Raw genomic sequence first — 25,560 nt, forward strand, 5'->3', positions numbered from 1 at the left:
AGGATAATTTTAGCAGCATGGGGGGAGCCAAGCAGGGCCTGTGATCAGGAGGGGCTGTGGGGGGAAGGGGGCCCATCACGCCAGGCAGAATCCCTGGTCAGGCAGGGATGTGGGGGGACTCACACCAGGCAGAGACCCTGGTCAGGAGGGAGTGGGGGCATGTCATGCCAGACAGGCCCCTGGTGAAAAGGAACTGTGTGTGTGTGTGTGTGGGGGGGTCACACTGGGCAGGGGCCCTGGTCGGGGGTGGGGAGGGGATATGCCAGGCAGGACCTGTGGAGGGGTAGTGTGGGGACATGCCAGGCAGGCCACCTGCCTATCTCCCCAGGCCGTGATTGCTGGGGAGGCTTTTGGGGTGCTGGGCCAGGCTGGCTCCCGTAGCTACCCACAGGCTCAGTGGGTCCCAGGGCCAGACTGCACCCCAGGGCAGGCTGGGGGGCCTGTAGAACATTGGCGGTGAGCTGGGCAGAGGGATCTGGGGGCCATGCAGGGAAGGGGTGTGGGAATGCAGAGGGGTCTGGAGCTCCAGGTGCGGCACAGACACACACAAGGGTTGCAGGGGGCACAGGCCTGGGGGAGCAGATGGCAGTGCAGGGGCAGGGGGGTGCCGGTGCGGCAGGGGGGCATTCTCACCAGCGCTGGCATATTCCATCACCAGGTAGAGTGTTTTCTCCGTCTCTATCACCTCAAACAACTTCACTGTAACACAGAGACACGGGTCATGGCCCAGTTCCCGACCTCACCCAGTGAGCCCCACAACCCAGGTGGTGCCTGCCGCTGGGGCCCTGGTCCGGGTCTCTCCCGTGGTGAGGCTGGAAGCATCTTCGCTCCCTGTGCAAGTCCCAGTGCCCCTAGCTCCTGGCAGTGTGGACAGGGTGGGCTGGGGAGTGGTGTCTCTGAAAACGCCCTTCGAAGCACAGCATGGACCCCTTCCAGAGTGCTGGGGGCCATGACACTGCAGAGACAGCTCTGATCTGTCATGGCAAAAAGAAGGAAATTCCCAGGCAAACCCCTCAGCTCTGTTGCCAGGTGCTGCCCGGGCCCTGCAGCGATTCCCTGCACTCCAGAGCTCCCGCCCTTGGGCAGCTGGGGCAAAGGGGGGTGGGGTGACCCAGTCCCAACGTCTGGAAATACTCGGGGAAGGTTTGCACTGTCGCCAGCCTTCACTCTACCCCTCGCTGCTGCCCCTGTCTGCTCCCTCCACAGCTCTGCCCTGTCCAGCGCCTGCTTCGCTCCCAGACACCCTGGAGCCTGCAGACAGCCCCACACGCCGGCCGGGAGATGGCAGACGCGCCCACGGCCGCACTGCCACAGACCAGAACCTCTGCACTCACACGGAGCGTGCTAGACCCTCTTCTGAAATATATGGGTCACAGTCCCCCAAACACCCTCCCAGGATGGGCCTGATCTCCCCTCCCAAACACCCTCACAGGCAGGGCCTGACCCCCCCCCCCAATGTCCCCACAGGACAGCCTGACTCCCACCCAACGCCTGCATCAAACGTTCTCATAGGATGGGCCTGCCCCTCCCTTCCCCCAGACCCATTACTGGACAGGCCTGCCCCCCTCATGGGATGGGCCTGCCCCTCCCCTGATGTCCCCCCCACACACCCTCATGGCAGGGTTCTGACCCCTGTAGTTGAGGGACCTGCAGAGGTGCCAGGGTCTGGATCCCCTTAACTAGCAGGGGCAGTTGAGGCTGGAGGACGGGGCATTCGGGACTGCCATTTGCTCAGGCCCCATCGCCCCCGTGCCGCTGAGCCCCAGAGCCAGACCCCCGGACCCCAGCTCACCGATGTTGGGGTGGTTCAGTCCCTTCATGATCCGCACTTCCCGGAAGAGCTGCAGGGGGCAGAGAGACGCGGGGAGTGGGGATGTTAACAGGCAGCCTCACAGCTCCTCCTCACCTGCCTCACCACCTCTAGCCCCCCGGGCCTTTCCCTCTAGGGGGCACCAGCTCCAATCCGGCCCCACGACAGGGAAGCAACTGGTTCAGGGGGACAGGGAATGGGACACAGGGCCTTTTCCCCTCTGGAGGGCGCCGGCTCTGATCTGACCCACGGCTGGCGAGTGGCTGAGGGGGACAGGGAATGGGACACGGGGCCTTTCCCCTCTGGGGGGCGCCGGCTCTGATCTGACCCACGGCTGGCGAGTGGCTGAGGGGGACAGGGAATGGGACACGGGGCCTTTCCCCTCTGGGGGGCGCCGGCTCTGATCTGACCCACGGCTGGCGAGTGGCTGAGGGGGACAGGGAATGGGACACGGGGCCTTTCCCCTCTGGGGGGCGCCGGCTCTGATCTGATCCACGGCTGGCGAGTGGCTGAGGGGGACAGGGAATGGGACATGCACTCTTTCCCCTCAGGGGATCGCTGGCTCTGATCTGACCCTATGGCAGGGGATGGGCTGGCTCAGGGGTTTGTTCTAATCTGCTCCCCACCCGCAGCTCCTTTGACCTCGGAATTCAACGCTAATTAGCAGCCCCTGGAGATGCCTCCGGAGTGGCTGTTACCACAGCGACCAGCCTGGCCTCTGGGTGCTAATTAGAGCAGTGATTTGAGGGAGGGGAGCCTGTGTCAATGCCAGGGGCTGGGGCAGCCAGTGGGAACTGGGGCTGGGAGTGTCCTGGGGTGGGGGGGGGACAGGAACAGGGCAAGTGCCCTGGGGAGGATGGGAAAAAGGGGCAGGTGCCTGGCAGGGTGGGTGTCCCAGGTTAGCTGGGTGGAGAGGTGCAAGGCAGGACAGGTGTCCCAGGGGGCCACTGGGCGGGGGGGGGATGTGTCCCCAGGGTAGCTGGGGGTGGCGCTGGGGGTGGCACTGGGGGTGGGACCCGAGCTCACGGTGGAAGCACAGTGAGGAAGTCGCGGGCATGGGGAACCCGAAGGCCAGGGCCAGAGCAGTGCCCCCCCCCCCCCCCCGCGTCCGGAGCACAATGGGCTCTTTGTGGAGCCTGGGAACCCAGCCGCTGGTGTCGGAGCTGCGCTGCAGGCGGCCAGCGGGAGGTGGGGGGCGACCCCCATCCAGGGTGGCCTGGAGCGGCTGCCCCTCCTGCCAGTCCCAGACCTGGCTTCCTCTGTCCCTCCAGGCCCAGCCCCCAGCAACAAGGCCCCAGCCTGGACATTGCCCCCTCCCCAGGGCATGGGGCTGCCAGCCCCTGCAAGGAGTGGGGGCCACTCCCCCCACCACTCACACTCACCTTCTGGAGGCTCGTGGGGTTCAGCTGCGTCTTGTCAATGATTTTTATTGCAACCTACAAACAAACCAGATTCTGGCTGGGGGTGGGGGGGGGGTTAGGGCACTCAGTGCCTGCGCCCCCCACTTCCCTCTGTGTGCCCCATACGCTCCTCCGCTCCCCTGCCCCATCTGCACTTGTGCTATCCTCCAGCAGCATCTGACACCTCAGCCTTCCCCACTCTTCCCAGTGCCCCCCTTGGAGATCTCCACTGGACCCCAGAGCTACTGTGCACCCCCCCCCCCAGTTTACACTACTCCAGAGAGCCCGCCCACATCCCCCACCCTCCCTGGAGTGCTGCCACATGGCTCCCCACGTCCCCCGCTCTCCCCCTCCCATATCCCCTGCCTGCCCTCCCTGAAGCGCTGCCCTATGGCCCTCTGCTCACCCCTCTGGAGTGCTGCCCCATGGCCCCCGCCCCTCACTGGAGTGCTGCCCCATGACCACCCCATAGCCTCCACCCCCACAAAGTGCTGACCTATGGCCCCCGCACCCTCACCTCTCTGCCTGTCAGGATGTGCCGGGCCAGCTTGACCTTGGCGAAGTTGCCCTTGCCAATGGTTTTGAGGAGTCGGTAGTTGCCGATGTGGGGCTGCTCGTCGGTGCAGGAGGCGATGGAGTTCCGGCAGCGCGCACCCAGCGACCGGCTGGACCACGACGAGCCCTTCTCCGAGCGGCTGCTGGCCAGGGTGGAGTGCTGCGGGGGGGAGAGACAGTGTCACCTGGGGGCAGGGGGATACCGGGCGCTGCAGGGAAAGAGTCCTGGTTCCCAGCCTTCTGCTAGAACTACCAGGCCCCACGCCCCTGCCAGAGCTGGGGCGAGATCCCAGGAGTCCTGGTTCCCAGCTCCCCGCTCTAGCCACCAGACCTCACTCCCCTCCCGGGGCTAGTGCAGAGTTTGGGCTGAAGGCATGCTGCTGCCACGCAACAGCTGGGATAAGTCAGCACAGGGGCCTGGGGGGCAGGGCCCAGCCCCATGATTTCCCCAGCCCCGAGTGCCATGTGCCCGGCTGAGCAGGAAAGCCCAATGGGGCGGAGGAGTCACTGTGCTACCAGAACCAACCGGATCCTGCCTTAGGATGATGGCATCACACATGGCAACAGGGAGGGCAGGAAGATGCCCTCCATGCCCCCCCGCCCCAGCCCCCTTCCTGGGCACTGGCCAATTGGGAACAGGATCAGGAGTACCCCAGGGAAGCTGCTGAGCGGGTGGTCCGGCGGTCAGAGCCCCCCGCTGAACCCTGGAGTCAGGCACCGCCCGGGGCACCAGGCCCGGCCCAGCAACCAGAACCGCCCTCCCCCACCGAGCCCTGGGGTCGGGCACCGCTCGGGGCACCAGGCCCAGCCCAGCAGCCAGAACCGCCCTCCCCCACCGAGCCCTGGGGTCGGGCACCGCTCGGGGCACCAGGCCCGGCCCAGCAGCGAGAACCGCCCTCCCGCACCGAGCCCTGGGGTCGGGCACCGCTCGGGGCACCAGGCCCAGCCCAGCAGCCAGAACCGCCCTCCCGCACCGAGCCCTGGGGTCGGGCACCGCTCGGGGCACCAGGCCCGGCCCAGCAGCGAGAACCCCCCGTTGAACACTGGGGCCAGGCCCAGCTGGAGGAGCAGGGGTGGGTAGTGCTGGGCAGGCGGTTGTGGGAGGTGCAGCAGGCCCTGCAGGGAAGGCTGCCTGCAGGGGTGACACTGAGCGCTGCCTGCTCAGAGTTGCTGCCCTTGCCGTGTCCTGCAGCCCGCACCAGCCCCCAGGAACCACATCTGCAGCTTCAAGGAGACTCCATCGATTCTCCCATCAGCGAGCAGTACCAGGAGAGTCCAGAGAGCAGGAGCGTCTCCTGCCTTCCCCCACGCCCCCTCATACCTGCCACAGCCCCCCACCTCCTCTCAAGACCTGCCACTGCCCCCACACAACACAAAGCCCCTCCCCACACAGCGCTGCTGTCCCCCCCAACCCTCACAGCCCTTGTCCCTCAGTACTACAAGCTCGCTATATTGGTGCAGTAAAGGTGCCCCCAAATCCCAGCCTGAGCCCCTCACAGCCCCCCCACCAATGTGCCCTGAATGCCCCTGTGCTCTCAGAGCTGCTGTCCCGAGCGGGCCAGGCCCAAGGAGCCAATCACATTAATGAGCTCAGACAGCTCAGAGCAACTTGGCACCAGGAGCTCACAGATGGATACTGGCAGCAAACCTGGCAGACCGGGGTGTCCCCCCCCCCGAACCACGGGGGGCCAGGCACTCAGCACCCCACGGCCCCAGAGGCCAGACACCACCTTCCCAGCACTGCAGGGGGCCCAGTGCTCAGCACCCCACGGCTCCACAGGCTGGGTACCACCCCCACCGCCACGGCACCCGATGGCCCCACAGTCCAGGCACCTCCTTCCCAGCACCCCACAGCCCTGCAAGTCGACATCTCCTTCCCAGCACCACAGGGGGGCCAGCACTCAGCAACCCACAGCCCCGCAAGCTGGGCACCATCCCCCAGCACCCCACAGATCGGCCCCTCCTGTTAACACCCACGTAGCCGTAGGACAAAAAGGAGGTGAGTGGGTTACAGATTATTGTAATAAACCATAAACTCAGTGTCCTTATTGAGACCATGACTTTTAGTGTCTAGTAAAGTTATGAGTTAAGGTCCCAGGCTTGTCTTTCAAAAGTGTTGAGGAAGTTTCCTTTGAGGATGAGGAAAGAGAGTTCACATAAAGAGTCACCATGCCATGAAAAAAGTGTTCACCCACGGCCAAGGGTGTTTTTGTCTTTTATCATTTTCCTCTGTGAGTTCATTCGAGAGCGCAGTGACTGTCTGGCTTCACCCGCACAGTAGTTGTTGGGGCGTTTAGTGCACATGTTGTGATAGACGTGTAGGATCCATGGATCTGGAAAGGTGTGTTATGGTGGAGATACGGCTGCAGGTTTTGCATCTGTTGTTCTGGCAGGGTCCGGTGCTGCTTTGAGTTGGTGGGTCCTGCTCTGTGGGGAGCTTGCCTCTGATGAGGATCTTGGAGAGGCTGGGGGGGTTGTTTGAAGGCCAGAAGAGGGGGTTCGGGAAAGATTTCTTTCAGAGTGGGGGCCCCATCGAGTAAGGATTGTAGTTACCATATGGGTGCCTGTGTGGGGTAGGTGACAACTAGAGGTGTGCAGTCAGAGCGGGATTTAGTTCTGCCTGTTCCCTGGTGTGTGATCTACTTCCCTGGTGGAGTGTCCTTGTTTGATGAAGGTGGTTTTGAGAATGTTAAGGTGTGTATCCTGGACTCTCTTCGTGGCATATTCTGTGGTATCTGAGAGCCTGGCTGCAGCTAACAGATTTCTTGGTGTTTGGGGTGGTTACAGGATCTGTGGAAGTAGGTGTGGGGATCCGTGGGTTTCCTGTGTACAGTTGGCTGTAGGGCTCCATTGCTGAAGCGGATTGTGGTGTTCAGGAAGTTGATGCTGGTGTAGGAGCATTCTCGAGAGAGTTTAGTTGAAGGGGATGGGGTGGTGGCTACTGAAGTTGTGGTGGAAACCTATGAGGGAGTTTGTCTGTCCAGAGGATGAAAATATCATGGATGTATCTCAGGTATATCATTGGCTTTTGTGGTGCATTTGTCCAGAAATTCTTCTCCATGGGGCCCCACCAAGAGGTTGGCATATTGGGGAACCATCCTAGTGCCCATGGATGTTCCCCTGGTTTTTGACAAAGTGTTGTTGAATGAGAACTGTTCTGGGTGAGGAGGAAAGGGATGAAGTTGGTGATGTGTTTGGGATGGACAGCTGAGGGTTGTCCATTGTCTTGTAGATATTTGAGGCAAGCACCTAGGCCATCACTGTGAGGGATATTGGTGTGTAGGAAGGTGACATACATGGTGACAAGGGTGGTGTTCAGAGGGAGGCTGTATTGTTGCAGAATTTCTGGAGGAAGTCTATTGTGCCCTGGGGGAAGCCGGACCTTTGTGTACCAAGTGGTTTGAGGATGGTTTCTAGGAGTTCGGATATTCCTTCAGTAAGCGTGCCAGGGCTGACAGGTCTGCCTGAGTTCCCTCATTTGTGCATCTTGGGAAACACACAGAAGGTCCCTGGGGTGGGTTTGTGGGGGATGAAGTTATAGAGTTTCCCTTGGAGTTGTTTGGGGAAGGATTTGATGATATTCTTAAATTCCTGGGTGAATTGTGGTGTGGGGTCATCTTTGAGTACTTTATGGCAGTTGGTGTCAGAGAGCTGTCGGTTGGCCTCTCTCTATCTGCTGATCTGATCACTATCTGATATTGTCCTCTCAGCATTGGCGAGGCTGGGGTGGATGTGATGTTTGTTGATTGCTTGCTTCAGGAAAAAAATGACTCTGCAATGTAATAATTCAGTGTGTGGTTTTGTCCACTGTGGGGCGTCCAGTCAGGCTCCCCACAGAGCAGGACACACCAACTCAAAGTGGCACCAGACGCTGCCACAACAACAGATGCAAAACCTGCACCCATAGCTCCACTGCTATGATGGTCACTGCTCCACACAACACACCTTTCAAGGTCCATGGGTCCTGGACATGCCTAGCACAATACATGGTGTAACCTCATCCAGTGCACTAAACGCCCCAATAATAATAATGCGGGTGAAACCAGACAATCCCTGCACTCGCGAATGAACTCACACAGAAAAATGATAAAAAACAGCACATCACCCGTGGGTGAACACTTTTCCCAGAATGATCACTCTGTATCTGACCTCCCAGGCCTTGTGCTCACAGGAAACCTGCACAACCCTTTCGAAAGATGAGCCTGGGAGCTTAAATTCATAACTTTACTAGACACTAAAAATCATGGTCTTAATAAAGACCAAGGATTTATGGCTTATTTCAACAATCTGTAACCCACTAACCCGCCTTTTTTATCCTCTGGCTACAGGGCTACACGGGCCACTTCACCTTGAATGGTCTCTTAGAACATGAAGACACAATATCCTGGGAACCACACAGCTACAATAGAATGTGTGTTAACTACTTATGCCAAACAATCTGGTCCACCTTTTATTGAGTTGTGATCCTCAGAACCTTTCCCAGCCCTGAAGAAGAGCTCTGTGTTGCTCAAAAGCTTGTCTCTCTCACCACCAGAAGTTGGTCCAATAAAACATATGAAAAACTATTTCACTAGGAGGGTGGTAAAGCACTGGAATAGGTACCTAGGGAGGTGGTGGAATCTCCTTCCTTAGAGGTTTTTAAGGTCAGGCTTGACCGAAGCCCTGCCTGGGATGATTTAGTTGGGGATTGGTCCTGCTTTGAGGAGGGGGTTGGACTAGATGACCTCCTGAGGTCCTTTCCAACCCTGATATTCTATGATCCACCTTGGCTCTCTAAAGTGCCAGGTAAGATTTAAGGCTAGAAGCGCTACATCGGCGCATCAGGTGAAGAGGCTCTCTGCTGACGGCAAAGAGCTTAGGTTGGTGTAACTTACATTACTCAGGGGAGTGGCTTATTCACATCCCTGAGCGACATCAGTTATACCAAAGTAAGTGGTAATGTATCTCTGGCTCTGTGAGCTCAGCTCTTAACACAGTCACCTGAGACCTCAGTCCATTGTCACCCTCCAGCAGAGCCTTGCTGAGTTCACATGCTCGATCTCTGCGGATCCTCCATGGGTTTCAGCCAGTCCTTAACCACCAACCCCCCAGATCTCCTGCTCTGCCCCACGAGCAGTTTAACCCTTCGGCTCCAACTGGGCAGTAATACCAAGTCAAATAAGTCACTGCCATGCACACCATTCATACAAATATTACAGAAAATTCCCATTTCTGTCACACGTGGCTAACTGGAAATCCAGAGTTTCCTAGCGTTTGACTTCGCAACAGCAATCTTCTTGTACTGAATGTGTGTGGGGTAGGGTGACCAGACAGCAAGTGTGAAAAATCGGGACTGGGGGTAATAGGAGCCTATATAAGAAAAAGACCCAAAAATCGAGACATCTGGTCTCCCTACCGTGGGGCATCTCCTAAGTGTTTATAAAAGGCAAACTGAAAACTTGAGTCCCATCCTATGGAACTGAACTGAACCCCTCCTGGGTCACAGGCCAGGCTGAGACTTTTACATCCACCACAAGACACTCTACCTTTTGAGCTAATGGGGTCACTGGTAGCAGTAGGAGACTGTTATCCTCCATGTGGACCAGCCACCAGAGGGGCATGAGATTCACGCTTGCCAGTGGGTGTCACTACTATTTGCTGACAGCAAAGGACTGGTGAGACTCAGGACTCCTGGGTTCCATTTCAGGCTTGGGAGGGGAGGGGAGGGGAGGGAGGGGTGAAGAGGGGGCTATAGTAGTTATAAACCCTTCTGCCCCTGTGCCCCCAGTCTGTCCCTACCCCCTCTGCTTCCACCCTTCCTCTTGGGCTCCTGGCTTTGTTCCCCACTGTCAGTCTCTCCTGCTGCTATCCCCGCAGGCTGTCCTCACCCTTCTCCCCCCAACCTAGGCCCAGCAGGGGGGCACTGACAACGCAGGAGAGATGGTCTCCGGCCTCTCAGGTCTGGGGCAGCCCTTGGCATGGGGGGCCAGATGAGTGGGGGGCAGAGAAAGTGCATTGGTTAGCAGGGGCATCGGCTGATGAGCCAGTTGGCTGGGGGTGTTGGGGGGCAGAGGAGGGCACTGGTTAGTGGGGGCTATGGTAAGGTGCCAGCAGGCAAGGAGGAGGGCGGCCCTTGGCACGGCACAACGATAACGCTGAATCCACACCAGCTGTTTCCCTGGGTGAGGGCCGCACTCCTGAGAGGGGAGAGACTGGCAGCTGCAGCTCTGTGCCAATCGCTGCGATCTCCTTGGAAACGTGTGTGTGTGTGTGTGTCCATCCCCACCCCAGCCTCACATCGGCCACGGGCTCAGTACACCGGGGCTCCCCGGCATGCGACCCCCGGGCCCCGCTCCCCTGCTGGACTCGGGGGAGCCAGGCAGCCCCAGCATCTGGTTCTACCCCAGCTGAGCGAGCGTCCCCCCCTGCGGGCTGGGTTCGGGGTCAGCAGGAAGGGCAGCGCACAGCGAGCTCAGGTGTTCGCCTGCAGGGCCTGGCTCCTACAGGGCCCTTCGCACCGCAGGAGGCTCCCGGGGCAATACCAGCCCTGGCCCTGCCCCAGCCACAGAGCACATAGGCCTGGCAAGGTGAGAGGCCCAGCGCCTCGTAGCTACCATCCATGGCCTCTGAGCCTCACAATGGCTGGGCCTGCTGCAGGGCAGGCCGGGAGGCCCTCCCCTGACACACAGGCCTGGACAGTGATAGGATCCTGCTTCCCAGGGGCTCCCAGTCTGAACTCCACAGGCCCAAACCTGCTGGCACAGGGGGCATCATGGCCCCAGCACTGCCTCAGGCTTCTCCCTTCCAGCCTCAGCCTGGCATCTGGAAACTCGGTAGCATGGCCTCACAGTGCTACGGCTGGCGCTCATCCTGCAGCAACATCCTTCAGGGCCCCAGGGCTTTGGAGCTGTGCTCCGGCTCCGCTCCGGCTCCAGGCAAAAACCTGCAGCTCCACTGCTCCGGAGCTGCTCCGTGCTCCAGCTCCGGGTTCCGCTCCAAAGCCCTGCTTCAGGCCACTAAATGACACAACATTGGCCCTCGCCTCCTTCCCACCTGCCCTGGCAGGACAGGGCAGAGAAACAAAAATGATGAAAGGTCTAGAGAATATGACCTATGAGGGAAGATCGAACAAACCCAATTCTTTCCCTCTGGAGAAGAGGAGGCTAAGAGGGGACTTGATAACAGTTTTCAAGCACATAAAAGACGGTTACAAGGAGGAGGGAGAAAAATTGTTCTCTTTAATGTCTGAGGACAGGACAAGCAATGGTCTTAAAGTGCAGCACGGGTGGTTTAGGTCGGACTTTAGGAAAGCTTCCTGTCAGGGTGGTTAAGCACTGGAATAAATTACCTAGGGAGGTTGTGGAATCTCCGTCACTGGAGGTTTTTAGGAGCAGCTTGGACAAACGCCTGTCAGGGCTCAGTCTAGAGAATACTTAGTCCTGCCACAAGTGCAGGGGACTGGACTAGATGACCTCTCAAGGTCTCTGCCAGTCCTAGGATTCTATGACTCGGGGGCAGGAACCGAGGCAGTGCCCGGGGCCATGGGCTCGGGGCCAAAGGGAGGTATTGCCAGTACAGCGGAAGAGCGGAATATCACACAAGAAGATCTTGAGGACATTGAAAACTGGAGGAATAGAAATGGGATAACATTTAATAGTGCAAAGTGCAAGGTCATGTACTTAGGGACTAACAACAAGAATTTTTGCTATAAGCTGGGGACTTATCAGTTGGAAGTGATAGAGGAGGAGAAAGACCTCAGTGTATGGGATAATCACAGGAGGACTATGTATGATGTGGCTGTGAAAAAGGCTAACACAATCCTAGGAGGCATCAGGCGAGGTATTTCCAGTAGAGACAGGGAAGCGTTAGTATCATTATACAAGGCACCAGTGAGACCTTATCTGGAATACTCTGTGCAGTTCTGGTCTCCCATGTCCAAGAAAGATGAATTCATACGTGAACAGATGCAGAGAAGGGCTACTAGGATGATCCGAGGGATGGAAAACCTACCTTATGAGAGAAGGCTGAAGGAGCTTCGCTTGTTTAGCTTGACCAAACAAAGGCTGAGGGGAGATAGGATTCCTCTCTATAAACACATCTGAGCAATAAATACAGGGCGGGAGAAAAGTTATTTAAGTTAAGGGCCAATGTGGACACTAGAACAAATGGATACAAACTGGCCATCAACAAGTTTAGGCTTGAAATTAGACCAAGGTTTCTAACCATCAGAGGGGTGGAGTTCCCAAGCAGCCTTCCAAGGGGAGCAGTGCGGGGCAAAAATCCTACCTGGCTTCAAGACTGAGCTTGGTAAGATTATGGAGGGGATGGTATGATGAGACTGCCTACAATGCCACGTGGCCCATCAGTGACTGCTGGTAGCAAATATCCCCAACGGTCGGAGATGGGGCATGTGCTGGGGAGGGCTCTGTGTTACTACAGAGAATTCTTTCCCAGGTGTCTGGCTCATGGGTCTTGCCAACATGTCCGGGTCCATTAATCGCTGTATTTGGGGTCGGGAAGGAATTTCCCCCCAGGTCAGACTGGCAGAGACCCTGGGGGTTTTTCCATCTTCCTCTGCAGCAAAGGGCATGGGTCATATGCAAGTTTAAACTAATGTAAATGGTGGATTCTCTGTAACTTGAAGTCTTTAAATCAAGATTTGAGGACTTCGGTAACTCAGCCAGAGATTCTGGGTCTATTACAGGGTGGGTTGGGGAGGTTTTGTGGCCTGTGATGTGCAGGAGGTCAGATAGATGAAGAGGAGGTTACATACCTGTAACTGGAGGTTCTTCGAGATGTGTGGTCCCTATCTGTATTCCAGTGAAGGTTATACGCATGCACCATGTGTCCTGGCCGGAGATTTTGGGAGTAGTCGTGTCCGTCAGTCCGCACACGCGCCCTTGCTCAGCCTCATGGTTTAGTCTGAGGGTGGACTGATTGCACCCTCAGTTTTCATAGATTCATAGATTCTAGGACTGGAAGAGACCTCAAGAGGTCATCGAGTCCAGTCCCCTGCCCTCATGGCAGGACCAAATACTGTCTAGACCATCCCTGACAGACATTTATCTAACCTACTCTTAAATATCTCCAGAGATGGAGATTCCACAACCTCCCTAGGCAATTTATTCCAGTGTTTAACCACAGACAGTTAGTTCCTTCTCTCCACTGCAAGTGGCACAGATCCGCAGCAGAGGGGAAGGAGGGTGGGACTGGAATTCAGATAGGGACCACACACCTTAAAGAACCTCCAGTTACAGGTAAGTAGCCTCCTCCTCCTCCAAGTGATGGTCTCTAGTGCGTTCCCCTGAGGGTGATCAACGAGCAGCACCCAGTCAGGAGGAGGGTGCGAGAAAGAGGACAGAACTGTGGAACGGAGAACAGCCACACTGAACGAGGCATCCGCTATCAAGGCGTACTGAGAAGGTTTGTACCGAGCTCCACGGGGCCGCCCCACACGTCTGTAAGCGGCACATCATGAAACGTGGCCGTAGCCGATGCTTGTGCTCCTGTGGAATGGGCTGGTACAGGGCGGAGACAGTCCGGACAACTGATAGCAGAGCGTAATGTGCACCGAAACCCACTTAAAGATCCTCTGTGTGGAGATCGCTTGCTCCTTAATCCAGTCAGCTATCGCCATAAACAGTCTCGGGGACTTGCTGAACGGTTGAGGGAGTGAAGGCGTCGCTCCTCTGCCAAGGTGCGAGTCTTCGGAAAGAAGGCAGGTAAGCGTATGGGTTGGTTGACATGAAAACAGGATACAACCTTTGGCAGAAACGTGGGGTGCAGACGCAGAGAAACCCTGTCCTTGTGGAACGTGGGATCCGCTGTCATGGCCCCCAGTTTGGCTACCCGTCTCATGGAAATAATAACTACCAGGAAGGCGGCTTTCATGGAAAGGACAGACAGGGAGCAGGAGGCCAGAGGTTCAAAGGGTGATTTCACTGAGGGTGAGAGGACGAGGGTGAGATCCCAGTGGGGGGGGCGATTGGTTGGACAGGTCCGAAGGAAGCATTTCCAAGACCTGCTAGTCAAGGGGCGCATAAAGACAGAGTGCCCCTCCACAGGGGATGGAAGACATGGCATGGATAGCAGCTACATGCACCTTGATGGAGTTGAGTGCGAGTCCTGACGCCTTCGGGGACAGAGGGCAGTCCAGAAGAAGGGGAACGTCCATGTCCTCAGGGGCAAGACCCCTCTGCCGGGCCCTGGAGGGGAAACACTTCCACTTGACCCAATAGGAGCCTCGTGGCCTCTTTCCTGCTACTAGAGAGGATGTCTTGCCCTGCGACAAACAGTCCCATTCTAGCGAAGATGCCCACCTGAAAACCAAGCTTTTGGGGGCACATCCGTGGATTGGGATGCCTGATCCTGCCTCTATGTTGCATGAACAGCTCCGGGAACATTGGCAGTGGAAGCAGGGGACACGCTGACACACGGAGCAGGGGAAACCAGAACTGGCGAGGCCAAAATGGGGTGATTAGAATAACCGTGGTCCTCTCCCACCCGATCTTGTGGAGGACCTGAGTTAGGAGCGGTTGCGTGGGAAAGTTGTAAGAATGGCATCATGGATCAGTAGAGCCACTCTGGTTGGTACCAAGGCATGCAAGGTGTCAAAAGCTGGTGCTGTTTGTCCTGTACCTCCTCCGGTGGAATGGGGAGGGCCTTAGACACTCTGCGTAACAGGTCCTGGAACTGGATGTCAGCCGGGAGCGAGGAGGGAACCGAAGACACAGCGGCGTCTGGAGATGATGAAGGGAACCACTCCTGTTCCAGCAGTACTGTCAGAACCGGGCTGAGTGGTTCATCCTCCAACACCAGTTCTGAACGCTTACTCAATAACAGCTGGAGCCATAGGTGCTGGAACAAGGGGTGCGGAGGATTATCATCATATACAGGGGTTACAGTTTGGTTCAATGGCTCTCAGCACCCCCACTGTAAAAATTGTTCCAGCGCCCCTGGCTGGAGAGGAGAGACAAGGGACTCTTCCCTTGCTGAACGGGAAGGTTCCAGAGGTGGATACCGAGGACAGGACCCCCAGTATGGCCAAGGAGACGGATCCGTCAGACGGTGCGGAGGGCCCCAAGGAACTGGGTACCAGCGGCTCCTTTGTTGGGGAAACAGAGGGTATTGCCACTGAGTTGGTGGAGCCGTCGAATATTCGTATCTACGGTAGGGGAGGGATGATCCCTGCCCTCTATCCGAATCCTCCAACGCTGAGAAGTCGGATGGCGGTACCGGCGGAACTGTATGAGCCATAGGGGAAACAACCAGAAGGAGGTACGTCCAGGTTAGAAGAGCGTACCTCCCCAGGCACCAGCTGAAGTGGAAGATGTGGAGATCTCGCCTCCTCTAAAGCAAAGAGTTCACGAGGCCCGGGCTCCAACTCTAGCCTCCCCAGCATCGGCAGTACGTGGCCCAGTCGGAACCAGAGCCAGAACGGAGCATTGCCTTGGAACCAAAGGTTCCCTTGACTCGCGGGGGTGCCGACCTGGAAGGCGTATGTGGCTCGGTGGATAGAACTGGCAGATCCGACACTCTCTGTGACTTCTTGTTGGGCTTGTGAGCCTTGGAACAAGCCGCTTCTCCGTGGCTGGAACTCGTGGAAGGCACATTCTCTCTTGGGCCTGGAGGAACATTCCCTGCCATGCTTATGCGCATGCTTCCCAGCCTCACGACTAGGCCCCAGCAGGGGTCCATAGCACTGGTACCGGCCGAACCGGACTGGGTCTCTGTGGCAGGAGGTGCACTCCTGGTTTCTCAGGCTGATGAACTGGATGAGGGGAAATCCCAGGCCTGGGCCCGACTGCAGTCTCATGGCAACCTCCATAAGGTGGTTCTTGAGGCAGAGAGTCCGAACTGCCCGGGGACGGCTTGGGAAGGAGAGGCGGACATGGCACCTGCAAGCAATGTGGGCTTCTGACAAGCAGTAAGGGCAGCGCTGCCTCGTCACTGACCGAGAATGAGTCAGGCAGGAGGTGCAGACCTTGAATCCCTGTGCCTTCTGCATAACCCCATACCCAGGCCTGGGGGAGTGGGGCGGGACCGGTATAAATGGCATCCCAAAGTCCTTAAAATCCTAAAACGACTATTAATACTAAAACTACAGTCAAAACAACAAATTAACCATGCACGAAAAAAGAAAGAGACTTTTAGTTAAGTGAGAGCCGAGACGAGAGGCTCCGACCTGGACCACACGGCGGTGAGATGGAATTGAGGGCGCAGTGGATACGCCCCACCCTTTATCACCTCGGATGAAACCATGAGGCGGAGCAAGGCAGCATGCGCAGATCAAAGGATGCTACTACTTCCAAATTCTCTGGCTCCAGGCACGTGGCGCTTGCGTATAACCCTCCCAGGAATACAGATAGGGACCAGCACTCCAAGAAGAGCATGATAATCCCTTCTGGCATTAAAGTCTATGGGTCTATGGAGCAGTTCAGAGGCTGGGCAGAGAGATCACGCTCTGTCCGTCCATCCATCTTCAGGAGAGACCATTCCCGCCTAGGAGCAGGAGGAACTACTGAGTCAAGGGCCACTGCACGCAGACCTAGCCCCAGCCCTGAAGCGCAGCTCATGCGGGTGTGGGTCTGAGGCTAGGCCCGTAGAGCCAGGAGAGCCCATGTTAGCAGGGGGCACTGATGCCAACCAGCCAACCCCAAGCGAGCAGGTGCCAGCCACCTCCAGTCCCAGCCTGTGATTCAGCCAGGAGAGTGGTGTCAGGGTGTCTGCCCGACCTGGGACCATGTGCAAAGAGCATGGCTGTGCCCAGTGCCCCGCCCGACAGAGCTGTGCTGAGCCAGCCCCAGGGCCAGCCAGGGCTTGTTGTGAGTCACTGCAGTGGCCGGCGACATGGCTGCAGAACGAGTTACTGCTGTCTGCTGCCTCACTGCCATGGAGTGGGCTGGCCTCTGGGCTGATGCCCCAACCAGTCCTGGGAGCTGGGCCTCATCAGGGCCCAAGTATGCCAGGAACCCAGATGAAGCCTACAGCAAGGGCCAGGAGTAGCCAGCGTGTCCCCCCCCGCCCAAGAGAGCTGACGGCATTGGCAGCAGCCTGGGTGCTTTGCCCTTAGCAGCTGGCTGGGCCTGGACACGCTGAGACAAGAGCGAGCGTCGGCCCAGCAAAGCCCGGGGCTGCCACACGGCATGCAGCCGGCTACATGCCACCGGAGGGGGGGCAGAGCAGCGGGGCGGGGCTCTGGCCTGCCCTCCATCCCCAGGAACTCTGGCTTCACCGCCAGCACTGCCTCCCCCCCCCCCCAAGGCTAGCATGGAGCTGGACCCCAGGGCCAACAGGCAGCTAGGGAGGGGAGTTTGCATACACTGCCACCCTCCAGCCCCTGCTGCTACCAGCCTGGCGCAGCAAGGGAAAGACACGGCCGCCAGGCTCGGCTCTCGCATGCGGGGGTGGTGATACTGAGAGCTGGTATGCCCCATCCCGGAGCCGCAGGGCCCCCCCATCCCGGCACCCCCCCATCCCAGAGCCAGCGCTGCAGGAACCCCTCCAATCTTGGCACCCCCACCCCATCCCAGAGCCAGCAACCCCCCATCCCAGCGCCGCGGATGCCAAATCCCCAAAGCAGAGGCAGTATCTCAGGGTCCCCTCCCAGCATTGGTGCCATGGAAACCCCCCATGACAAAGCCGGGGGGCCAACCCTCCCCAAATGACTCTTTAGCAGCTCAGAGATCAGCTGCTCGGCTCCCCTGAGGATGCAGCGCCCCGACTCCTCCCCAAGAAGGCAGCACCACTGCCCTGCCCAGGGAGGGTAACCCAACCCCCTCTGCCCACACCGGCTGCCTCGCTCTACGCCAGCCTCCTGGCTAGCTCGGCAAGCACCCCGCCATCTTGCCAGCCAGAGCTGGGGCCTGCTAGCCTGGATTCGGCCTCCAATGCCCACGGCGCCTCTGAGGAAGGCCTCCCCTCCCCATCAGCCCCAGACAGAGCCCTGCTCAGCGGGCGTTCGGGCCTAGAGCCGGACCAGTCCTGGGGGTCACCTGCATCACAGGACGCTGCAGCTGTCCCTAGCCAAGGTACCGAGGACATTCAGGGTTCAGGTCAGACCTAACTCCCCTCGGGTTAGGGGCTGGGGTGAGCCCTCAACTGCTTCTCTTCTGGGATGCCCGACAGGAGCCTGGCATCCCATGTAAACTCCACTGATTGCTGGTGCCACCTCCGCTCCCCCTTTCTCACTCCCCTCAGACCAGCAGGTGAGAGCAGCCCTCCCCAAACCAGCCACACGGCTGGGGACAAGCGAGGACCATGAGAGAGGGCAGCTCTCCCCAGAGGAAACCCCCCCACACACACACCAGGCCCTGTGGAAGGAGAACCCCCCCCCCAGGGTGAAGAGCATCAGGGGAAATGACCATAAAAGACCCCACTTCCCCCCAGCCCAGGCTCCCACGAGCTCTCCCGACCAGGGGTGCCTGAGCTGTCGCTCCACGTCTGCACGCTCTACCGGATCCCAGGGGCAACGCTTCCTAAAAGGCCCCTTTCAAAATTAATTTAAACTCACAAGCTAATTAACGGATTTAGCGGCACTTCTCCGAGTTCACCCAATGTGCAGGGAGGTCGCGCTGTGCGCGCTGTGCGGAACCGGTGGGTCGAGTGCCGGCTTTGAGCACCGAGCTCGACTCGCCCCGAGGACGGCCCCACGTGCAGCGCAGCCGTAACGTGCCCTGCCCTGCCCTGCCGCAGAAGCCATGGGGGGGGTGCCGACTTTGGGCCCAGGCAAGGGGGTCACTGAGTGCCGGCGAGCCAGGCCCCAGCTAGGCTGTGCTTTCGAGGCTCATTCCCAACACACCGGCTGGCTCGGGATGGGATAAGGAGACGGGAGGCTGCAGGACCCTTGGCCTTGGATCCGGCAACTCCGATGCCAACACGGCCCACGTGCAGAGCACCTGGCTGGGGCCCAGCGAGCCGAGCCGCGAGCCAAGCTGATGCCGATCTAACCCATCCCCTCCACCCATGTTCTAGGACAGGGAGCACCCATCCCAGGAGGCTCCGAAGCAGCAGGAGCTGAAAGCGCTAGCGCCGACAAACACGCGCCGGCAGCTGATCACCCCACCCTGGCCTGTCACCCACCCACTGTGCCAGGCGGGCAGAGGCCGGCGTGTCTGGCTGGACCAGCCCTGAGCATTGCGTGGGCCCCCAGACTCAGGTGTAGCTACGCCGGTCCCCGCAGTCCCATTCAGCCCATTCCCTTCGGGCACCCCTTCTGAAACGCCACTGCCCTGGGGCTGGGGGGGTCACCTGGCTTTCAACGGCAGAACGTGTTTCCCAGCCACACGCGGGGCTTTCCCAGCTGCCAAGGCTGGGGCAGCGGTGCCCTGACTAGCACGGCCCAGCTGGTATTTAACCAGGCGGGAGCGAGCAGCGAACATGTGTAAACACAACGCCCTCCCCTGCCCGGGGCTCCAGGCCTTGCTAGTTGGGGCCTGCTGGCTGACATGGTCCAAAAGCAACTGGGGGCGGGGGGCAGTGCACGGCTGGGAGGGAGGGGGTGCCAGGCCCAGACATTGCAATGGGGTGCCAGCCCTTTAAACAGGAAAGAGCGGCGCCATGCCAATGGCGGGAGGAGCCCAGAGTCTGGGCAGCAGACGCGCGGGGGCAGGGCCCACAGCAGGGCATAGTCTGCTCCCACCGCCCCAGGGAGCCGGGGCAGGTGGGGCTCAGAGGGCACACTGTGCTGTGCCCCACAGGCTGTGCTGTTCTCACAGGCAGCACTTCCCCTCGGTCGCAGCAACGTGGCCCCCGCACTCCGACTACCTCCGCTGGTCCCATCCCAGGCCTCCAGCAGGGGGTGCTCACGGGACAGGGCCCAGCCACAGAGCCTCAGGCCAAGATTTGTAGAAGTGTTAACGGACTTCGGTGCCTCTGTTTCTGGGAGCCCCAAAGCCCTTCTGAAGGCAGGGCCCCAGGCCCCTCATGCCCACCCCACAAACAGCCCCTCATTCACTGGCTACTTCCTGAAGAGTTTGGCCTCGGGCCCTGCTCTGACCGGACAGCATCCCAGCCCCACAACCCACAGCAGCCACTCAGGAACCTCCTGGCTGGCCTGAACAACCTCCTGTAGCCCCTGGGACCCCAGACCTGGACCTCTGAGCCCCATAGTTCCCCTTATGCCCCTCAACTCTGACCTGCAGCCCCCTGCTATCCCAGCCTTGGAATGCACCCCACCCCCAGCACTGCCAGTACCCCTTAACCCCTTCCCATAGCTCCCTGCTATCCCTGCCCTGGCTCCCCCCAGCCACACAGCTCTCCGGAGGCCTTCAGTCTGCCAGGCCAGTTAAGGCAGAGATGCCCAGCAGTACCAAACCCATTAGTGACATGGTCAGAAAACCACACTGGGAACTAGACAGACGCCCCGCTCCATTTCACTGGTGGCGTGAGCTGCAGAAACAGCCCTGGCCGGCAGCATCACCCAGCCAGTCCCTAGGGTGCACCGGCTGCACCCACTTGTGGGACCTGGAGTCCAGCAGGAGGGCAATGGGAGCAAGCCTAGTCCCCAACCCTTAGCAGGGGGCACAGGGGGGCAGTGACGCATGGGAGGCAGGCAGCAGTGCATTCTGGGATGCCAAACACACCCTCTCAGGTGGAGGGGGGGTCCCAGCATCCCAGGTGGCCTGAGTCCATACATAATGCACTGGAATTGCTGTGCAGTGACTTACATCCCACCACAGGGGCAGCCGAGGCCATGGGGCTGTGCCAGGCATCAGGTCAACGATGCAGGGGCCGAGTGTGGAGTGGCAGCACGTCCCAGAGAGGGCATGGCCCCCAGGCAGGGATGAAATGGGTTTGCGCCCTGCCCACCCCACTGCCCCCCATGGTGGCAAGATGTCAGCAAGGGGAGTGAGGTGCCCCACGCCCTCGGCACCAAGCCCATGGCGTCCCACAGCAGCTTCCTCTCCCTTTGACCTGGACAGAGACAGCTTGGGAAGGCCTTTGGGGCCCAGATCACCCCCTGCAAGGGTGCTAGAGATGCCATGGCCTTGCTGGGCCGCTCTCCAGCTAGGCACCTCCTGCATCACTGCAGGCCATTCCATCACCATGCCCATTCCTATCACAATCACCTGAGCCTGGCACCTCAAGCAAAGAGTCACTCCTGTGCTCAAGCTAAGCAGGCTGCAATAGGCTCACAGCTTGGAAGGGAGACCTCTAGGTGACTCTAATTGCCTTCTCAGACAGGCTTGCTGGCCTAGTAGACGGGGGACAGCAGAAGTGACATTTGAGTGAAGCGTTTGATCCAGTCTCATATGGGTTTCAACCTCTTTGCATTTGCACACCACTAAAAGATTTCAAATGGAAGTGCAGATCTTAGGCGCTCCGTGGACCACAGGTTGAGAACCCTGTCCTGGGCACAGTGGTCTAGATGAAATTACTGGCTGGTGGGTGCACAACTGGCTGAAAGACCAAGCACAGATAGCAGGCTCACTGCCCAGCTGCGAGGGTGTCTTTAGTGGGTCCCACAGGGTCAGTCAATATTTTCAGGGATGACTTGGATAATGCGGAGCAAATGGCTATAAACTCTGCAGAGGCCCCCCCAGCTGGGAGGGCAGGAAGCACTTGGAAGGCCAGGATCAGAATTCAAAGCAACCTTGACCAATTGGAGAATTGGTCTGAATTCTGACATTTATTAAAGACAACTGCAAAATACTTCCCTTAGGAAGGAAAAATCAAACGCCCAGGGACAAAGTGGGGGCTGGCTGGCTGGGTGGCAGAGCTGTTGGACAGGATCCGGGTTCTAGAGGATCACAAACTGACTATGAGTCAACAATGGGATGCAGTTGCAAAAAGGCCAATCTCATTGTGGGTGCATTACCAGGAGTGACGTAGGGAAGGCACAAGAAGTAATTGTCCCGCTCTGCTCGGCCCTGAGGAGGCCTCCACTGAAGGTAGGACAAGTAACAGGTTTACGCTGCAGCAAGGGGGCTCTAGGTTCGAGATTAGGCCAAACCTTCCTACTGTGGAAGGGGAGTTAAGCTCTGGGCTAGGTTGTGTTGGGAGGTGGTGGAAATCCCCACCATGGGAGGGACAAAGCCCTGGCAGGGTGGTCTGGGGTGACTTGGTCCAGCCTCATTGCAGGGGCTGGAGTTGATGACTTCTCGAGGTCCCTTCCAGCCTGACATTTCTATGACTGGGAGGATGGGACCAAAAGGAAATGGGGGGAGGGGGGGGAGACCCAGGTGCCAATGGGGGCAGGGCCTGCACCAGGGGCTGGGAAATCCCCTCTTCTGAGAACTCTTCAGGACAGGGCACTCCAAAAGCCTGAGGTGGGGCTTGCTTAGCCCCCAGGGAGGGGCTGGATGCTGCAAGGTGCTGACCCCCAAGCCTTCACTGGGGTGGAGGGAGCCCAGTGATCTGGGTTGATGTCTGGCCAGCAGCAGCAGCCTGGCTCCCTGGGGAGGCCCCTGTAGCACCAGCCCCCCTCTCCGCCCCAGGAGGGGAGCATAGGGCCTTGGGTCACCAAGGCAGCGGGTTTGGAGTCCTCAGGTCATGGAGCTGGATTCCCAGCAGGGCTGTGTACTCAGAGGTGGCAGGGCGAGGGTATTCCCTGGAGGGAACCCCCACACTGCCCTGTCACCCGTGCCCTGACTGGGCAGTGGACCGGGGGGGGAGGGGGTTAGGAAATGACGGAGGTTGTTGCAATCTTAAAAAGCTACTTCCCCAAAGCAGGACGAGCTGCTCCATCTCCCAGGGACAGGGAGGCAGGCGGGGTCACTGGTGGGGGAAGGGATTTAGGGACTCCTGCTCACTCAATGCCAGAGTTTGCTGGTGATGCAAGATGGCCCACCCCAGGAGTGAAGGATGTAGTCAAAGCTTCTTTTGGGGGGGGGGGTCTAGCGGGGTGGAGCTGGGGGGTCACAGAGCTGGGAACAGAACCCAGGAGTCCTGAAGGGAGTGGAGTCTGGTGGCTGGGACTCAGAGGAGTCAAGACTCCTGGGTTCGATCCCTGGCTCTAGGAGGAGAGTGGGGGCTAGTGGGGTACAGCGGGGGGAGACAGAGTATCAGGACTCCTATCCCCAGCTCTGTCTGACCCACTGGGTGACCCTGAGTCACTGCCCCTCTGTGCCTCTGTTTCCCCCATGCAAGAGAGCCACTTCACAGCTGTTTGCTGGGTGCAATGGGACCAAGCGAGTTATCCAGCTCTTTGACTAGCAGGGCCATCTCCCCAGAGAAGGTTCCCTCCTGAGGGCTGACAGCAGCACGGGGCCCACGCTGGCTTTGCTGTCCACCCCCACCTCCGGCAGCCACAGGAGGGAGCGGGTGCCCCGGCATGTCTGGGTCTCAATGCCCGCTGGGCTGTTGCCAGGACTGAACTGTCCCACCGCACAAGGGCCAGGAGAAGGGGCCGGCAGGAGATCGGGCTCCCAGGAGGCCAGGCCGGGCTCGGAGAGGGCTGCCCAATGTCACACGCAGCAGCAGGAGCATTGGAGCCACGCAGGCGAGGAGAGGAGAGAGGCTCATTGACTCGCGCTCCAGGGTATCTGCATCCCACATCAGGCCAAGTGCATGCTGGGAGCATCCAGCAGAGGCCATGGTGGGAGCAGAGCACCAGCCTTCACAGACAGATGGCTTGGCCCAGGCTGGCAGGGGGAGGGACATGGCTCCTCTCAGCCGGGAGGAGGCCACCCCAGGCGCCTTCCGCTGGGGCTCCCATGCCACGAAGCAGCCCTGCTCAGAGGTCCTGGTGCCTCCCAGGCCAAGCACACGGGCAATTCCAAGGGAAACCTCGCATTTGCCACCCTGTGTCTGAGACTGGTGTATCAGGCCGCGGAGGGAGCCAGGCGGGGGGGGGGGCCACCCCTGCGGCGCCAGGAAATGCCACCTTAGTTGCTAAGGAACTACTTTTCCCTGTAAAGTACACCCAGTGCAGGGCAGAGCTCTGGAGATTCCATGGCAAGGACACACAAGGGATCCGGGGGCAATGTCACTATGCCAGCAGGCCCACCGGCGCGCGTGGACTCTCCTCATCCCAGGCAGGGGACATGGGAGTCCATGGGCAGGGCCCACCTGACTCCTAGGAAGATTCCAGTGCGGGGTTGTGTCGGCGGGTGTGAGGAGCGTGTGAGGCTGGGGGTCTGCAGTTCCCACTGTGCGGTCTGCGTCTCGGCCTGTGTGTGTGTCAGGGAGGGGTGGTGAGCATGCACGCGTGTGCACACGTGTGGTTGACGGTCTGCAGGTCTCACCGTGCCCTAGGAGGTCATTCCCCTTCTCCTCTAGTTCCACACCCCAGGGGGGACGTTCAGGCCCAAACCACAACCTCCTTCACTGCTTCCACACACCCCCAACCCGACGAAGGCCTCCTGGCATGTCCCTGCTGCAGCAGGCTAAAACCCAAGCTGAGCCAATGCAGAGTCCTCGCCCCCCCCCCCCCCACAAGTGGTAGCCCCCCCTCCCTTCCCACAGAGACACCACGTGCCCCCTCACCGAGGCAAATGTCATTGATGACCTTAGCAGCCCACCCAGGATGCAGACGCTGCCAGCTCCCCCGCGCCCCCAGCCCAGCATAACTCCCCTCAGTTGGGGCCGGCTCAGGGACCCGACACCTCTGCTCGCTCCCGGCTGTGGGCTGGGTGGGAGCCAGCGGGGCTGGGGGAATGGCCCCAATGCTGGGCTCGCCCTGCCTGCAAGGGCCCACTGGCTAAGCCTTTGCAGAAGCACCACGCTGCAGGTGGGCGCAGCTGGGGCCCCGCTCCGCCCCGGCTCTCTGCACCGGGGGCTGGGCCCCGCTCCACCCCGGCTCTCTGCACCGGGGGCTGGGGAGACGTTCCCAGCCCGCCCCGTTCCCTCGCACACCCGATCTGCCCCCTCCCCGGCCAGCCCAGCGCAGGGGCGGCCCCGGCTCCAGCCCCACCCGGCTCCCCAGCGAGCCAAGCTCGGGCCAGGCGGTGGGAGGCGAATCGCTCCCTGGCGCTGCCCGGCGGCTCCGTCCATTGTGCGCCGCCCGCCCCACCCGCGGGGCCTGGCTCCGGCCAGGGGAAGGGGCAGCGCGGGGGACAAAGGGCCCGGCACTCACCGCGTCCGAGATCCGCTCGTTGCCAGACGCCAGGGCGGTGCGCGAAGACATCTTCCCCGGGCGCCGGGCGCGGGGGCTGGCCGGGGGGGCCGCGCGGCTCCGCGGCTAGAAGGGGGCGCTCATGGCCCAGGACGGGGGATGGGCTGCAGCAGCGGCGGCGGCCGCCGGTGGGTCCCACCCCGGGGAGCCCGGCTCCGTGCGCCCCTCGCCCGCGCACAAAGGGCAGGGGCGGCCGCGGCTCCGGGGCGCCGCCCGCTGGGAGGATGCTGGGGCGGCTGGTGCAATAGGACCCGAGCCCCTAGAGCCAGCCGCGGGCTCCGGCCATCCCGCTCCTGCTCCGGGCCCGCCGGGCGCTCACCAGCCGCGGGCTCACGCCAGGCTGCGGCTGCCGGGGACGGCCCTGGCCGGGCAGCGCGGAACCATCGGGGCGGGCGAGCGAGCGGGGTCCCCGCCTGGCCGGGGCGGCTGCAAAACAGCGAGAGAAAGGGAAGGAACCGACGTCAGGGAGCGAGCGGGGCTGGGCTGGGGCCACCCCTCCCCCCGCCTCTTAAAGGCGCAGGCTGCGCGCCCCGCGGGGATGATGGGGGGCTGGAGGGCCCCCCCTGGTTTTCCTCCCCCTGCGCCCGCGGGGCTCCGTGTCCCCGGCCTGTCCCACTGGGCCCCCGGGCGTAGGGCAGCGCGGGACCCGGAGTGGGGTGCAGTACAAAGCACTGGGATGCTTACGGGGGCAGAGTGGGGGTGTGGGTCCATAGTGTGGCTATAGAGAGAGGGGGTGGAGGGATGGATGAGGGAATGTATAA

The 25,560-nt window shown here is 60.0% G+C and overlaps 1 protein-coding gene across 2 annotated transcripts in view; it reads right to left on the reverse strand.

The window, feature by feature from the left end:
* Window positions 1-25,223, reverse strand: part of MARK4 (microtubule affinity regulating kinase 4) — a 43,622-nt gene extending 18,399 nt beyond the window's left edge. For both annotated transcript variants that reach the window (XM_054010091.1, XM_054010092.1), the window contains exons 1-5: window positions 24,761-25,223; window positions 3,728-3,925; window positions 3,193-3,246; window positions 1,793-1,841; window positions 634-699 (exon numbers count right to left, since the gene is read on the reverse strand). In XM_054010091.1, the coding sequence (XP_053866066.1) occupies window positions 634-699; window positions 1,793-1,841; window positions 3,193-3,246; window positions 3,728-3,925; window positions 24,761-24,811 (418 nt within the window). In that variant the 5' untranslated portion in view covers window positions 24,812-25,223. The remainder of the gene's footprint in view (window positions 1-633; window positions 700-1,792; window positions 1,842-3,192; window positions 3,247-3,727; window positions 3,926-24,760) is intronic.
* Window positions 25,224-25,560: the final 337 nt, after the last annotated feature.

The sequence above is a fragment of the Malaclemys terrapin genome, chromosome 20 (assembly GCF_027887155.1).
Source record: "Malaclemys terrapin pileata isolate rMalTer1 chromosome 20, rMalTer1.hap1, whole genome shotgun sequence".
Classification (NCBI taxonomy): domain Eukaryota; kingdom Metazoa; phylum Chordata; order Testudines; family Emydidae; genus Malaclemys; species Malaclemys terrapin.